Raw genomic sequence first — 16,871 nt, 5'->3', positions numbered from 1 at the left:
CCCCTGAATAGAGAACGAGGGATGCACTTCAGTACTGCTTTAGTCTCGATATCAACCATTGGCCTGTCCAACTTGCCTGCTCTTGCAGGTATGACTCTATGGTAGTTAGGTAATAACTAACATTATAATGACTAATTCTTCTTGAAAGAACAGTGTCAGAAAAGAAGATGCCTAATGGCTACTTTAGGTAACAATCTAATTGTAGTGTACCCAACTACATGTGTTTAAATGCCGCAACAATGTTCAGGACATTTTGTATCACATTACAAGTGTGATTTGTGAACCCATTCAAGTATCCATCCAAAAATCATGCTGTCAGCTTAGAAAACAATCTGTCCCATGGAAATGAGTAGTGCTACTCTGCAATTAGGGGCAGTTAAGGATGCAGGCAGACAGACAGACAATATCTCAGTCTTTCTTGTAACAAGAGCAAAAGCTTACAGGGTAATTAAAAATAGCAGGAGAAGATCATGGTAGAATCTCTCAAATTCAGCCACTCCATATCAGCAATCACTGAATGGGAATCAATAGGAAGGATCTCTGATCAAGTCAGATCAACACCAGCCGTTTCTATCCTGAACAGCAGAATACAGTTAACCTCACCCAGTGAAGTGACCCAGGAAATGGTGGTTTTTCCCCTAAAAAAGTAGCAGTTTTCAAAATCCTACTTTCTGGTATCCCACAGGAGACATGCACAAGTAAAAGTTGGTACTTCAACTCCATCAATCAGGAATTTTACAACTGCTCTTTCTCCATGTGAGGATAAGGATCCATCCCATCAGAGGCCAACAGCACAGCTCCAGGCCCACACACTATTCAATTGTAACATTTAAATGTAAAATCTGAAGTTATTCTTGCTGGTGTTTTATTAAAACTTAGCCTCGATAGAATTGCCCCAACCTGTAGCAAGAGGCTGTCGTGTCCCCCCTCCTAAAGCTGGGAAAAATTCCTACATCTCCAAGTAGCTTTTGCAGCTTTGCTTTGTCAAGCCAGTGGGGAAGACTGTGGAATGAATGGTGAACTTTCAGACCAAGTAGTTCCTTGAAACCAGGAGAATCATTAACAGCTTCCAAAGTGGTTTTGGGCGGTTTAGTATGATAGCAGGACTCTGCAGACATTTTTATATACAATGCTCGGGCTGAAACAGTTAACGTGTGCCCTATTGTTAATGGACTATCTGATCACGATGCACAATTCATGAAAATAAACCATGTAACACCTTATAGTTCTGAAACATTTTCTTATAAAGTAGGAAATAATGTTTTAGGAATAAGTTAAAATAAGTGGAATGAATTAAGGTCCAGGGTGATTTTGCTGAATGGGGACAAACTGCAGGAAATAATCCCTGAGACGAAATGAGCAAAAACGGTCATATGGACGTACGCCCTGATACTCATTGCAAGGGAGATACACCCACTTGAGGGTGGAGAGAAAAGGTGTTGAACATTGTAGAATGACCATGGCATCAGCACCAAACACAAGGTCTGCCATCATGGGTTAAGCCAGTTGACTGTGTTGAACATTCTCAATAACATCTCCTGCTAACTGTATCATTAAAAATGCATGCAGACCTTACTACATACAGACTTGCATCTGCCATGACAGTTTTGTCACCGGTTCATCACACAGGCTACGTACGATACACTTGGAATTTCCATCATCGATCATATTCAAAAACTGTGCCACCTTTTTCGAGTGGCAGTACCATCAACCTCTGCAACACCTACGTGTCAGCTACACAATATCCACGCCTCAGTGTGTGGGCGGGAATTATTGGCAACCGTCTCTAAGGACCTGTTATACTTCCAAATCACCTCAGTCGAGGCATATCTGCACTTCCTGTGGTTTACCCTGCCTCCCCTGCTGGAAGATGTGATCCGCCTTTGATGGTATGAAGAGTAATGTAGCCTTTACTTAATTGTACTCCAGCCCACTGCCCATTTGAGTGTGGAATTAAAACACGTACAGACAGAACATTCCCACTTGCATGCTGTTACTTGCATTCTACAAAAAATAATGTAATATTTCAAGGAATGTCATTAAAATATCCAAAAATATGTGCATCATGGCAGAAAATAAATCAGATAATGAGATTAAAACTATGTGGAATATTGTGAAATATTCAGAAGATGCTGTCATAATTAAGCTGAATAACAATGATGTGGATGATAACTCATGAATTGAGAGTACTATTAAAAATCACTTTTTAAATGTAGCAGCAGAAATAGGATTAAATGGTTCAGAGGAAGAAGCAAGAGAATATATTAAAAATGAAATTCCATCAAACTTTAAGGAACTACAAGTAGCCCCAATATTCTACAGTGAAATTAAGACATACAAAAGTTCTCAAAAATGAAAGTTCATATGGTGTTGATGGAATTTCAAACAGAATTCTTAATAAATAACGTCATATAATGCATCACTGGCAAAGGAAACTTTTGTGGACAGATTAAAATATGTCGTTAAACTTCTTTCGTATAAAGTTGACAAGAAAGAGTTAAAATAATTATCAGCCAACTTCTTTACTGATGTATTTCTTGAAAGTATTTGAAAAAGTAACGTAATGAAGTGTTGTCCCACAACAACTTAAACATTAGTGCCATGCAATATTTTGTGTAATATAGTATCTTGTACAGGCATCTTTTATTAACCTGACACGTCCCACATCGTTACGAAGTGTTGTATTCATGATCTATGGAACAAGTATTAATCTAATCTAGAAAGTCAGTTAAAATTGCTCAGCAGAGGAAAGGCAACTGAACCTAACAGGTTACCTGCACGATTCTCACACAGTATGCAAAAGAACTTGCTCCTCTTCCTACAGCAGTGTACCCTAGGTTGCTGGAGGAGTTAAGTGTTCCTAGTGATTGGAAAAAGTATGTATCATCAAACAGCAGCTCACAATTATAGACCTTTATCACTGACTCAGTCTTTCATATTATTGTAGAACATATTTTATGATAACTTATTACGGCCTTTCTCGAGACCAAAAATCACCGCTGTAGGAATCAACTGGGATTCCCTTAACAAATCCATTTCACCCTGTTAGTTCATGAGAACTGGAAGGCAGTAGGTACTGGCACCCGTGTTGATACCGTGCTCTTTGATTTTTGAAAGGTATTCTATGTAGTTCTGAACTGCTGCCTAATGAACAGACTATGAGCTTATGGAACCGCAGACCAGCTGTGTGACTAGTTTGAAGTGTTCTTAGTAAACAGACACAACATGTCATTCGTAACGGAGAGAAATCTTAAAGTATAGAAGTTAGAAATAAGTTTGAACCTACCCCGAGGCAGTGTAATGGGACAATTACTTTTCACACTTGTAGTGGTATTTTAAAGAACTTGGATCAGTGCTCGGTGCAGGGATTGGCAGTTGACCCTCAACATAAACAATTGTAATGTATTGTGCATTTATAGGTAGAAAGGCCCATTATTGTACGATTACACGGTTGCAGAACAATCACCGGAAATGGTTACTTCCCATTAAATACACAGAAGTGTGTGTACGGAGTGGTTTAAAGTTGAACAATAACATAAACTACTTCTAGGAAAGGCAGATACCAGATTGATGGTGAGATATATTGAAAGAATTCTCAGGAAGTGTGCTCTGAGGCCCACACACAAAAAAGGTAATCTCAAAACCTAGTTAAACCATTAGGTGAGTATTGCTCATCAGAGTAGGACCCAAACCAAATAGGACTGATAAAAGAAATAGAGAAGAGCCAAAGAACAGCAGCATATTTTGTCATAGGTTCATGTAGTGAGCTCATAAGTTTCGCAAGATATACTTGTTCGACTACAGTAGCAGATGCAGCAAGAGAGGCATTATGAATAGGGTTTTGGTTTTGCTGTTAAAATTGAGGGTGTACACTGTAGAACAAGCAACCAATATATTGCTTCCTCCTACCTATATCTTGCAAAAGGACTACGAAGGTAAAATTAGAGATATTTCAGCTCACACCTGGACTTATCGACAGTTGTTCTACCCTCGCATCATTTGCAACTGGAACAGGGAAGGGGGAGATTAAAGTGGTACACAAAGTACCCTACACCACACACTGTAAGGTGGCTTGTGTAGTGTAGATATGATTCAACCTCTTCATTAGTTATCCAGAGCACACTGTTGAACATGAGGCTCTGCAGGTAGTGACCCCTGCTATTTCCCATGTTGACCCAACATCATCATCAGTTACTATTGCAGTGGACATGGGATCATTGAGATTGTACTGTGGATCAATGTAAACTTGTCATCTGGACATACGAATCGGGGCTTTCGTTACAGCAGGTTGACGGTCATGTCTGGATACGCTGTCATCGAGGCAACTAACTGGACACAGGCTAGTGGGGCAGTGTTATGTTATAGGACAGTGCTTGTCAAACTGTGGCCGTCAAGTATTTGTGCAGCCCACAGTTCTCAAATGTATTTTGTAATAATATGCATCTAACAACTAACAGCTGAATAAAGTAATGTAATGTTGAGAGCTTGTTAAGAGTGTAGGTTTTCCTAGTGAGTAACACACACATATACTTAGAGAGACAGTAGTATTTTAAGACATGCTCAATTATAATTTACGTTCGTGAGTTCGGCCGTTAGCTAAATAAAGTTGGCCGCCTGCCTCGGGGGCAGAGGCATAATTAGTGCAACCGTTGCAGGGATAGAGGATATGAGAGGGCGAATGTTTAATTGTTTGCCTTTCAGCAGGCCCTACTGACAACTCACGGGCGTGCACGACTTGTATCGATCGGCCTCCGTGGTATAAATTTTATGACGGAAGTAACGCCGATTCTTGGATGTGTGTTACAGAGACAGTCATCTTAAAGTGACGTACATATTTGTAATAAGGAAGAAGAATTAAATGAAGGCTACTATAATACAAAGCAATGAGTAGAAGAAAAAATTTCATTCAAAATATGTAGTAAACATTTATGATTGTGACTCATATTGCATTATGCATTGAAATATAAGCATGATTACTGCTATTAATCATCCAACCATCTGCCCACAAAGACAACACAATAACACGTTGTCAGGCTATTACAGTGTCAACTTTAATGTTCCTGAGGCTGGCAGGAATCTGAAGCAGAGAACTGTCGACGCAAAGTGTTCAGAATTGTCAACTTTTCACAGTCAGTATTGGTGGCCTTACTGGACCTTCCTATAGTTAGTCCATTTGGGCCTTACAACATATTGATTTATGTCAAGTAGTAAAGGGTACAGCAAACAGTCGCAGATAACATTTATTGCGCATCCACATCTCGGTCACTGTGTATCTGTGGTCAGTGCAGTAAATTTAAGTTAAAACATTAAATCCAGTTATATATGCACATAGTCCCAACTGGACTAATTATGTCAAAGGTTGAATTGATACTATGTGCATTTATCATATAGAAGTGGTTTCAGTGTTTTAACTTACACTTACTGCACTGAAGATGGCCACATAGTGACCGAAATCTGGATGTGCAATTAACATTATTTGTGACTGACTGCATACCCTATACTGTTTAAAGTAAGCACTGTCACTGGGCACAACTGCTTCCCCATCGAATCCAACCTGATGATACTAATTTATGTAGGCTATTGGTTAGTAACAAGATCAGTACATATGCAGCCTGAGGTGCTGCCCCCTGTATCAGTATTGGCTCTTCAGCCAAAAAATTTTGATGACCGCTGCTATATTGGACATTCACTTGCACTTCCATGGGACCTGTGGTAGTAACTAAAGGTGCCATGACAGATGTGGACTACATGAATATTATTGTGGACTACCTGCATCCCTTCATGCTTGATGTCTTCCCCACTTACAGTGGCTTCCTCCAGCAGGATAACTGTTCATGTCACAAGGCAAGAATCATGCATGGGAACAGGAGCACGATGATAAACTCACATTGGTATCTGGGCACCAAATTCGCCTGGCCTGAACCTGATGGAACACAATGGGATGTTATCGGGTGTCAGCTCTGTGCCCACAAACTACCGGCCAGTAATTTACAGGAATTGCATGACCTGTTCATAGCAATCTGCTCCCACATACCTCAGAAAACCTAGCAAGAACTTGTCAAATCCACACCATGCTGTATTTTGCATTTCAAAGGTAGACAAAGACGCTGTTAAGAAAGTGGTCATAATGTTTTGCCTCGTACTAATTGTCTCTGCAATTTCCTGTTCAACTGACACATTTCACATCATAATGCTTATAGTGAATATGAATTACAGAACATGGAAATAACTACGTTATTAATAGCTAAATGCATGTAGGAATTGGATATACATCCTAAATTCCTTCCTCCTCCTCCCCCCCCCCCCCCCCCTCCTCCCCCCGCCCATATCAGTTTTCTTCACACCTCTCTCTCTCTGTTCTCATACCTGGGTAAATCAGTTGGGATCTTTGGCATACGGGGTATGAGAGAGACCTCTCCAGCTGCTGGATCTCTGAATAGAGTAGGTTCGATGACAGTAAATCGCATAGTTTCGATCTGCAAGTGATTAGGATTATAAAGTTTCAGATGTTCAGATTGTGTAGTGGTATTCTAATCATAAGCTGATAAAACGTAAATACAGTTTCCCCATTTTCTGTAAAACTGTCCCAACAGTGAGAAAGAACACAAAATAAAACAGTACATTGTTATATACACATCCTGTGTTTGAAATTATAAACAAGGAGGAAGAATATACAGGGTGCCCATAATTAAAGTTTCAAAATGCTGTAGGAAGAGAATCACTGCTCAAAAAGATGTCAAATTTGAACAGCATGTCATTGACATGGGGGGAAATGCCTTGGAAAATTTAACAAAAATTTTACCAATACATGACACTGTAAGCACCTTAACTTAATAGGATGAGCTACAAATGACAGGTGAATATCAGTATGACAGTTGTGGTTTGAATTGCACGTTACATCAACCTTACTCTTCAATATGAATGATTGCACATGTTCGGCAGTCAACAGTTGTTAGTACACTGGTACTGTTAGTTAGGTGAGCCCATACACCATGGGTAGGTCATACCGCCTTGAGTGGGAAAAATCAGTTTTTAATTTTCCCGAGTCCAAAAACTGCATAATAACCAAAGTGACATAGGTTAAAAACAGCATAAAAAGTGGCACTGGTTTCTAATTGTTGTGTGACTGACACAAGACACATTCAGTATGCTGGCCACTGTTTTCTGCCACAAGTTTAAATCAAGAATCAGCTTAATCGACAAATAGCATGGTCCACAACAGATCGGAGTGTTTTGGGGGTCACATTCAGAATACATTGCATGCCTTCAATTGATACGTTCATAACTGGGGCACTAAACACATCATCTTTCAGATAACCCCACAGCCAGAAATCACACGGATTAAGACAAGTGATCTGGACAGCCAGGCTGTTGGGAAATTGTGGCTGAGAATTGTAGCACTTTCGAAATGTCTCTGCACCAGCCACCTGAGTGGCGTAAGAGGGCCATCTTGCGTAAAAATCATCCTACCCACACTTCCACGCTGTTGAAGGGTTGGAATTATGTTAGTGCACAAAAGATTCTCATAGCATTTGCCAGCAACGGTACAGGTAACAGGACCCGTAGGACTTGTATCATTAAAAAAATATGGCCCTACAATAAACAGTGTCATCAAACCCACACCACATAGTCAGTTTTGCAGAACGAAGTGGTACTGGTTGTTGTGCATGCAGATTTTCCACTGCCCATGTTCTGCAATTCTGCATACATGTCCTTGGTGATGTAAACAGGCTTTGTCTGTCCACACTGTTCTGTGGACTTTCATTATTCACGTCCATGCGAGCAAGACATTCAAGAGTGAAAATTTGTCTTGCTGGCAGGTCAACAGGAAGCAATTCTTGAACGTGGGTGAGTTTGTATGGATAGCAGTGCAGGATGTTTCATAGGATTTTATATACTGTGCTAGCAGGCATGTCCAATGTTCAGGCGATTCTCCATGCACTGTATGCTTGCACACCACTGCTCGACCCATCCTGCAATGTTGTGGCCACATCTTCGACAGATGTCAGATCGACTGCTTTCCTCCCTCTGCCACACTGCACTTCAAAAGAACTTGTCTTTACAAATTTTCTATTAATTTTCTCTATACCTTTAGCAGACATTGGACTAATGCTTTTTATCATATGATTGAGTGTCTGTAACTTCTGTAGGATTATTGGCACACGGTCATGGAGACAGTCATGTTGGGTGTCTTGGGTATAAACTGAGGAACAGCCGTGTGCCGGGTATCTGTTGGTATATATATTCTGATGCTTACAGTACCATCTTCTTCTTCTTCTTCTTCTTCTTCTGCTGCTGCTGCTGCTGCTGCTGCTGCTGCTGTTTTTACGACATTGTTGGACAACTTCAGCCAATCATTTTCTGGTCACCTTCTTCAGTAGGTTTTCTTTATGAATTGCCTAGTATCTTTTCATTTTTCTCATTCCTCATCCATACAAATATCCTTTATATCCTTTTTATTGTTTATCATTGTCTATTTTTGGTTTAAATAGTACTTTTATGTTTTTAAAGTTCTTTAAATTTTCTGTTTCGTTTTGCAAATCGTCCAGGAGTAACTGTAGCTCTTTCATATCATCTGTGATTTCCCTTATCTATCCTACTTGTTTCAAAGTTTCTCTCTCTCTCTCTCTCTCTCTCTCTCTCTCTCTCTCTCTCTCTCTCTCTGTCCTTTTTTTCCGTATTGTATCTGTGATGGGTTCCAGTTCCCTGTGCACCACTTCGTTTGGCACTATCTGCCATTGTCCATTTTTCAGGTATTTCTTATTTATGCATTTTCTAGTTATTATTCTCTCTACTTCAGGATTTTTCTGTGTGACTTTGAAAAGAGTTTCACTTCTGTATGTGACCTCTGGTTAAACCACCATCTTGTAATGTTTTAATTTGACTAATAAACATTTTGTTGTTGTATGTAGACCATGTTAATTTCCGAGCTTTTATCCTTTTGTTAGCTCTTTCTTGCCACACAGGTTCTCGCCAAGTTGAGCGCTATAATTTGTCCTAGGTATTTAAATTGTATCACTGTTTTTGCTTTCCTGTTATATACTGTTATTTGGTTGGCTACTAGTGGATCTGCTGCCATTCTCAGTCTTTTCAAATGATGTCTGGAGGTGTGCTTGTTGTTTGATTTCTGGCTTCTTGAATATTATTTGCTAGTAAAACTAAGTCGTCTGCAAAGTGCAAGCAATTTAAGTTTATTTGATCTTTCTCCTTTCCAGTTCTTATGTTTCTAGGATTTTGCTTGTACTATTCCTTCATCATGTACTCCATAGCACAGTTGAAAACTAATGGCAATAAACCATCTCCCTGTCTTAACCCTATTTTAATTGTAAATGGCTCGGATATTTCTCCTGTGAACTATACTACAGATATGGTGTTTGTTAGAGTTAAGTTTCATTTTTATTAATTTGGGATGGAGACCGAAATTCCTTAGTATCTTCATCACTGAAGCTCTGTGTATGTAATTATAAGCTTTTCTGAAGTCTACAAAAGCTATGACTTCATGTTTCTGTCTTCTTTTGTCGTAATCCATTACCAGTTATCTGTTCTGGGCAGCTTCTCCAGGGCCTAAATCCTCCTAGTTCCACTTCAAGTTGAAATTTATAGTGACAGTATAGAATTGTTGACATGACTTTGTATGAGATATCCAAAAGGGAAATGTGTGTATAGTTGTCCATATTTCATTTGTCTACTCTTTTGTGTAATGGATGGATTAAAATTGTGTTCTAATGTTCTGGTAGTTATTCATTGTTCCAGATTTTCACTATGTAGAGGTGCAGCTGCTGCATAGTTCCAAAGTTCTACAAACATTTGATTTTCTCAATTTGCTTTGTAGTTTTTGAGCTCTTTCAAAGCTTTGTAGACTTCTTGGATTTCGGGTCGGCTTATATTTTCTGCTGGTGTTTTGACAGCGGTATCTGTGTTTATTTGAAGTAGTTCTGAAGGGTCTTCACAATTTAGTAATTTGTTAAATGTTTCTCTTAAAATTGGTGTATTTTTTACTGCTATGGACCATATCGTTTCTTTTATCCTTTAACATTAATGTTGGTGGGTCATATCTTCGTAGTTGTCTGCTAAATATTTTGTAGTAATCCCTTGAGTTTGTTTTCTTGCTATTTATTTCTATAATTAGAAGTATATCTTTTTGATATTGGTGTTTAACCCTTCTTATTTTTTGGGTTATCTTTCTTTGTTATGTGAGTTCTAAGTGTTTTTCTTCTGTTTCATAACTCTGATAACTTAACCAAGCTTGTTGTTGATCTACCACTGTTCTATGACACCCATTGTTCCATCACTGGTGTTTTTTCCATGGATTAATTAGAGCTACCTATTCAGCTATTTGTTTCAACTGGGGAACTATTTCCTCTAGATCGTCTGTTATTTTTATATTCCTTGTTTGTTTCTGTATTCCTTGTTACATATCAGTTTATGAGGGTCATAGTAGCTTCTCTTGTTTTTTGGGGTGGGATTTTTTCTTTTCCATTATCGTGTAATGATCTAATCCAATATGTGTCCCTCTCATAACTTTAAAATGGTAGATTTCTCTGTGATAATTTTTATCCATGCAAACGTGATCTGGTTGCCATTCTCCTTTTTCCACTCTGGATGTTTCCAAGTTTTGAGCTTATTTGCGCTTTCCTTGAAGTATGTTGACTTTGAGATCATGTCATGGTTTCAACAGAATTTCACCAGTCTCATGCCATTTCTGTTTCTTCATCATTGTGCTAGGAATTTTCCCTATTATGTCTCCATATCGCCTTTCCCTTCCTAACTGTACATTAAAATCTCCAGTTAAAATTTTGGTGTGATTTTTATGTGTGTTCGTTGTCATCTGATCTAAAGGCTCCCAAAAGTCATCCACAACTTCTCTCTGTTCTTTCTTATTATTGTGTCATTATTTTGGGCATGGGCATTTATTATGGTGTATATTTTATTTGCCGCTTTTATAGTTAGTGTTGGTAGCCTGGGAGATTGTGGTTTAAATTCTGTTACAGATTCAGTTATTTTGAGACTGACCATAAATCTCTTTTCAAACTGTGGACATTGCTTCATTTCCCTTTTTCCTGTTATTTCCTTATAAATCCTATATCTTTGCAATTCTGTTGGTTTCTGATCAGTTTTCTCATTTCCTGAAGTCCAGTCATTAAAATCACTTTGTGGTCCATTTCAGCTGCCAAAATTTTGGGTTTCCCTGGACGTATGATGTAATTTATGTTGTGTGTTTCTATGTAGTTTGTGTGCTGCCTGGAGTCTCAGTTTTGATCTTCTGTCAGTCTTGCGTATTTTCAGATGCTCAGACTCACCTAAGTAATTTTTCAAGTGACTGCTCATCATATCCAAGTGCAGTCTCCCTTGATAATTGCCAAGAGGTGGACTTCTCCTTAAAAGATTTATTTCCACATTTGACTTTCAAAGGTAGTCAATCTCATATGGAAAAAGATCTGAGTAACAAGTACTGTTGTTAACCATAGAGGCTGTTGTGCATTTGGTCTGCGAGTACCTATCTGCCACCTTTCACGCACCATGTTGGAGTATCACCTGCATGGCTGATATGACTGCAGTAGGTTTGTAGCACCATCTATTGGTCTAATTTTTGTTTTTTGTTTTTTTTGTTTTTTCTTCTATGACATTTCCCGCTGTGGCAATAATATACTGTTCAAATTTAATGACATTCTGAGCTGGCCGGTGTGACCAAGCGGTTCTAGGTGCTTCAGTCTGGAACCGTGCGACCGCTACGGTTGCAGGTTCGAATCGTGCCTCGGACATGGATGTGTGTGATGTCCTTAGGTTAGTTAGGTTTAAGTAGTTCTAAGTTCTAGGTGATTGATGAACTCAGGTGTTGAGTCCCATAGTGCTCAGAGCCATTTGAACCATTTTGATGACGTTCTGAACAGTGGCTCTATTTCTATAGTGTCGGAAACCAGAACTTTACGGACACCGTGTATATGGGAGAAACAATTTCTCGCAGTTGGTTTAAACAGAAAATCTGTACATTGTAATTTTAAAAAAATACTGCCTTTGTCTGTCCAAATGTTTATTAGAGTATTATGTAAAAAGAAGTGAATTGGTAAAGTACTGTCAAGATTTTTGGTAGCAACGTTAAACAGGGACTTGTCTATATAGTAGTACAGCTGATGGTGATGGTGATAATGGTTGTTGTTGATATGATCATAGGTACAAAAACACTTCATAATGACCACTGAATTTAATTGGCCAATAGTGTCAACTAAAGTGTTGTTATAAGATGACAGCTGCAGCAGAACCATGGTTACCGTCCACCGATTTTTTAATAACTGTGGAATCCAGCATGAAGAAAGTACAAACCAAAACAGAAACTCACTTGCAGCTCTTTGTCATAGTTACCCACAGGTCTTCATAGAAGTAAATAAGTAATGTACAGGCGATATTGCATCATTTTCCTGTAGCCATTACGGGCACGAATGTAATATATGTCTGCCAGTTCTTTAGCTGTGCCATTGTATTAGTAAAATCAATCACACACTGTATGATGATTTTTAATTTTACAGATGCATAGTAAAATCGAGCTTATATTAGGTGTTGTCACTTTATAAATGATTGATTTTAATGTACTGCTGCAGAAATATTATGCTATTAAAATAAATGTTAAGGTTGTTTTTTCGCCTGTCTTTTTTTCTGCTAATGCTTGTGGTGACATTTTAATTTTCTGTTACAGATCAAATATCAACATAAATGATATCTTAGGGGATTATTGTCTTACTCTTGTGGACACATTAGATACATTGGCAATTATGGGAAATGCAACTGAATTTCAGAGAGCAGTTGGCCGAGTTCTGTTAAATGTCAGTTTCAACAAGGACAATGTTGTGCAAGTTTTTGAAGCCAATATCAGGTATGCCACACTTTTATCTTCTTTACTGCAATTCACTCAAGTTTTGTGTGTAAATATTGCTGATGAGAAAATGATACTGAACACCCTTCTCTCTCCTCTCTATGCCCCCCCCCCTCTTACACACACACACACACACACACACACACACACACACACATTTTCTCTCTCTCTCTCTCTCTCTCTCTCTCTCTCTCTCTCTCTCTGACTTACTTGAAGCAGATGACAGGGAGGGGGTAAAAGGGGGGGGGGGGGAGGGAGAGAGAGAGAGAGAGAGAGAGAGAGAGAGAGAGAGAGAGAGAGAGAAAGGGGAGTTAAAAAATAAGGAAAGCTTTTTACAAAGTTACAGGTGAGATTTTCTTGAGGAAATCAATTTCCCGTGTAGGATGTTTTCTTTCGAAATAAGCAACTGTTGATGAGCTGATGGATGTGCCAAGTGCTGTAGAAGAGAGTTCTGTTTCATGCGCAGTATTTAAATTTTTGTTTTTCAGGTACTTCTGCAAAGAAGTGAATTGTATCAATGTATTTTAATGCATATACTAGTGTTTACTAACTTACTCTAGGTTTTTGTATAAACTTCAGTGCATTAACTATGTGGGAGCTGACTTGAGTGTAGTAAAAAAATTTAAAAAGTCAGAAGTAGTGTAGCAACAGAACTTAAGATTACAGCCAGCAACTTCTTGTGTTAGTGTTGCATATAGATGCAGGGGGTTTGGACGCTATTCATAAACAGCTGGAAGCTGTGTTGTCCTGGTCTGCAGCCTTCAGGCTGCTACTATGTGTCTGTGGTGGCAGTGGGGCACATGAGACAAATGTTTTGGCACCTCAGGAGCCTATAGTGTTGCCCAGGATCCCTGATGTCACTCTGTCTTCTGATTCTCATATCCTGGCCAGTCGACACTTTCCAGATGGTAGTTAGCGAACAGCAATGGGATTGCAAATCTCTCAGTTGAGGGCAAACGTGAGTAATGGGTGCACAGCAGTCACCTTTCATTTTATAAACGGGTTTGAGGAATTGCCTACTGCTGAAAGCACATGTAAGCCAGCACAGTTTTCCTCATCTTTGTGACTGTGGTTGATCTTTCTGGAGGTCTGGACAAGTGCAGAGTGTTGGATTGTTTTGTCATGGGGAGCTCCAACTTCAGGCGGGTGATGGAGCTCTTCAGGGAATTAGTGGCCAGGTCAGAAAAGGAGGCCAGTATTCACTTTGTTTGCTTGCGAGAGGAGTCTCATCTGAGATGTGGAAGAGCCTCTGCCATGCCAGCGCTTCAGCACACTAGGTGCATCCGACTGTAGAGCATGGCTCACATAGGTGTGAATGTTGCCTGTCACTGTAGATTCAGACACCATTCTCAGTTCCTACAGCCAGCCAGCTGCTTTTGTGTAGACAGCTAGCCTTGCCCATGGGACAGAAACATAGCTATCATTGTGCAGCATTCTTCCCAGGACCATCATGATCATCTGCTTTGGAGCCAAATGGAAGGCTTAAACCAGAGCCACAGACAATTATGTGACAGTTGTGGATGCTGATTTCTCAATCTCTGGTGTCAATTGGAGAATGGTAGGGTTCTGCTCGAGAGATCAGGCATGCACACCATGCAGCAAGATAGCAGAGTACACATGGTGTAATTGTGTGGATTTTTTAGTATAGAGAAATCCCTCCATAGGTCCGATAAGATGTGTTCTGATTGCAGTTAGGGTAGCATTCGCCGTAGGAGTTCGGAGAAAGAAAATGTTAATATAATAAGTTATTTATGGGAGTGTGTATGGGAAGGTCCTTTAACTGGTTGCACTTATAACAGTAACAGTGCCCAGATATTACTAGGGACAGAAAGCGTGCTGAAACCAGATAACTATAAACTCTGACTGGAATGAATGTACCAAAGATAGGTTGAATGCTGGTGGTGCAGGGATGTTTATAGACATAAGAAATATGATGATATCAAGTGAGATTAGTACAGATTCCAAATGAGAAATAATGTAGTAGAAGACAAGTGTTGAAGGTGAATCAAACATGGTCATTGGATGCTTTTGTAAACCCCCTACCTCAGGAGCAGTAGTGGTGGAACATTTTAGGGGAAACTTGGTGGATATTTCACATAAATTTTCTGGTCTTTTGTAGTATTAGGTGGAGATTTCAACGTGGGAAATAACTTAAAATTGTTCTAAATGCATTATCCAAAAATTACCTTCAGCAATTAGTCAGAGAACCATCTCGTGAAGGTAACATCTTAGATTTGTTGGTGACAAACAGATGTGAACTTTTCAACTCAGTGTAGAACAGAACTCAGTAAACATAAGGCTGCTAGAACATCACTGAATGCAGCTATAAATAGGAAGACAAAGGTACAAAGGCCTTTATCCTTAGCAAGAGTGACAAGAAACAAATCCCAGGTTACGGTATATTGATAATTTTTACTTATGGACCGTCTGACAGCAACTGAATAAAACACAATTTTAGTGCCATACGCGTTTCGCCTTTATTTTCTGCAAGGCATCATCAGTGGCCTGGAATATGTACATATGTTAGCTATTTATTTTACATTTTTGTCACAGCTAACATATGTACATATTCCAGGCCACTGATGATGCCTTGCAGAAAATAAAGGCGAAACGCGTATGGCACTAAAATTGTGTTTTATTCAGTTGCTGTCAGACGGTCCATAAGTAAAAATTATCAATATACCGTAATATTACACGCAACTGAGGAAGACAGGACTAAAAAAGTTAAAGAAATCCCAGGTTACTTGAGTGTTCAGTATGAAAATTTCATCCCCACTACTAACAATGTTAAAGAGCATTGTACAATACACTTTAGACAGGTGTGTGCCAAGCAAAGTTGTGAGGGATGGTAAAGACCCGCTGTGGTTTGACACTCCTAAAAAGCAACGACAGTTTCACTGCAAATTTAAATGCAGCCAAAGCCTCACAGGCAACCAAAAACTAAATGAAGCCAATTTTAGTGTAAGGAGAGCCATTTGTGAAGCATTCAATGAAATTGAAAGTAAAATTCTATCTACCAGTCTGACAGAAAATCCTAAGAAGTTTTGGCATTATGTTAAATCAGTAAATGGATTGAAGCCATCTGGCCAGACAATCTGTGACCATAATGACACTGAAACAGAGGATAACACAAAAAAATTTAAGTTCTAAGCATGTTTTTCCAAAACTGTTTCACAAGGAAAGGTCACCCTGTAGTATCTGCTTTAAATCATCACATGAATGACAAAATGGCTGATATAAAAATAAATGACTGTGGTATAGAAAAGCCATTGAAGTCACTCAACAGAAGAAAGGTCACGGGACCTGGCAGGATATCAATACAATTCTATGTAGAGTATGCAAAAGAACTTGCCCCTCTTATAGCAGCAGTGTACCATAGGTCTCTGGAGGGCAAAGTGTTCTTGATGATGGAAAAAAAGCACAGGTCATTCCCGTTTTCAGGAAGTGTTGTCAAACAGATGCACAAAATTATACACCTATATCTCCGACATTGACCTGTTGTAGAATTTTTGAAAATTTTTTATGCTCATGTACTGTGACATTTCTGGGGAACAAAAATCTCCTCTTTAAGAATCCAACGTGAGTTCCATAAACAATGATAGTGTGTAGAACGAAATTTTCACTCTACAGTGGAGTGTGCGCTGATATGAAACTCCCTGGCAGATTAAAACTATGTGCCGGACCGAGACTCGAACTCCCGAGTTCGAGTCTTGGTCCGGCACACAGTTTTAATCTGCCAGGAAGTTTCAATGATAGTGTGAGAGACAGATTGGGCTGTTCATCCATGATACCCAGAAAGCTGTAGATATCAGTGCCCAGGTAGATGCCATGCCATGTTCCTTGACTTGTATAAGGGATTGATACAATTCCACATTACTGCCTAATGAACAAAGTATGAGCATATGGAGTATCAAGTAGAGATGGGCAAAACTGTTCTTTTCAGAGATCGGATCAGAACTGTTCACTCCCTGAAATGAATTATCTCTTTTTCATGACTCACCAC

General features: G+C 39.2%; 1 protein-coding gene across 2 annotated transcripts in view; it reads left to right on the top strand.

The window, feature by feature from the left end:
* LOC126469670 (ER degradation-enhancing alpha-mannosidase-like protein 1) overlaps positions 1 to 16,871 on the top strand; it is a 201,057-nt gene that overhangs the window by 21,036 nt on the left and 163,150 nt on the right. For both annotated transcript variants that reach the window (XM_050096819.1, XM_050096820.1), the window contains exon 2: positions 12,692 to 12,868. In XM_050096819.1, the coding sequence (XP_049952776.1) occupies positions 12,692 to 12,868 (177 nt within the window). The remainder of the gene's footprint in view (positions 1 to 12,691; positions 12,869 to 16,871) is intronic.

The sequence above is a fragment of the Schistocerca serialis genome, chromosome 3, assembly GCF_023864345.2.
Source record: "Schistocerca serialis cubense isolate TAMUIC-IGC-003099 chromosome 3, iqSchSeri2.2, whole genome shotgun sequence".
In the NCBI taxonomy this organism is placed as follows: Eukaryota; Metazoa; Arthropoda; class Insecta; order Orthoptera; family Acrididae; genus Schistocerca; species Schistocerca serialis.
Note: the sequence above shows the minus strand (reverse complement) of the source record. Positions and strands in the feature narration are given on the sequence as shown.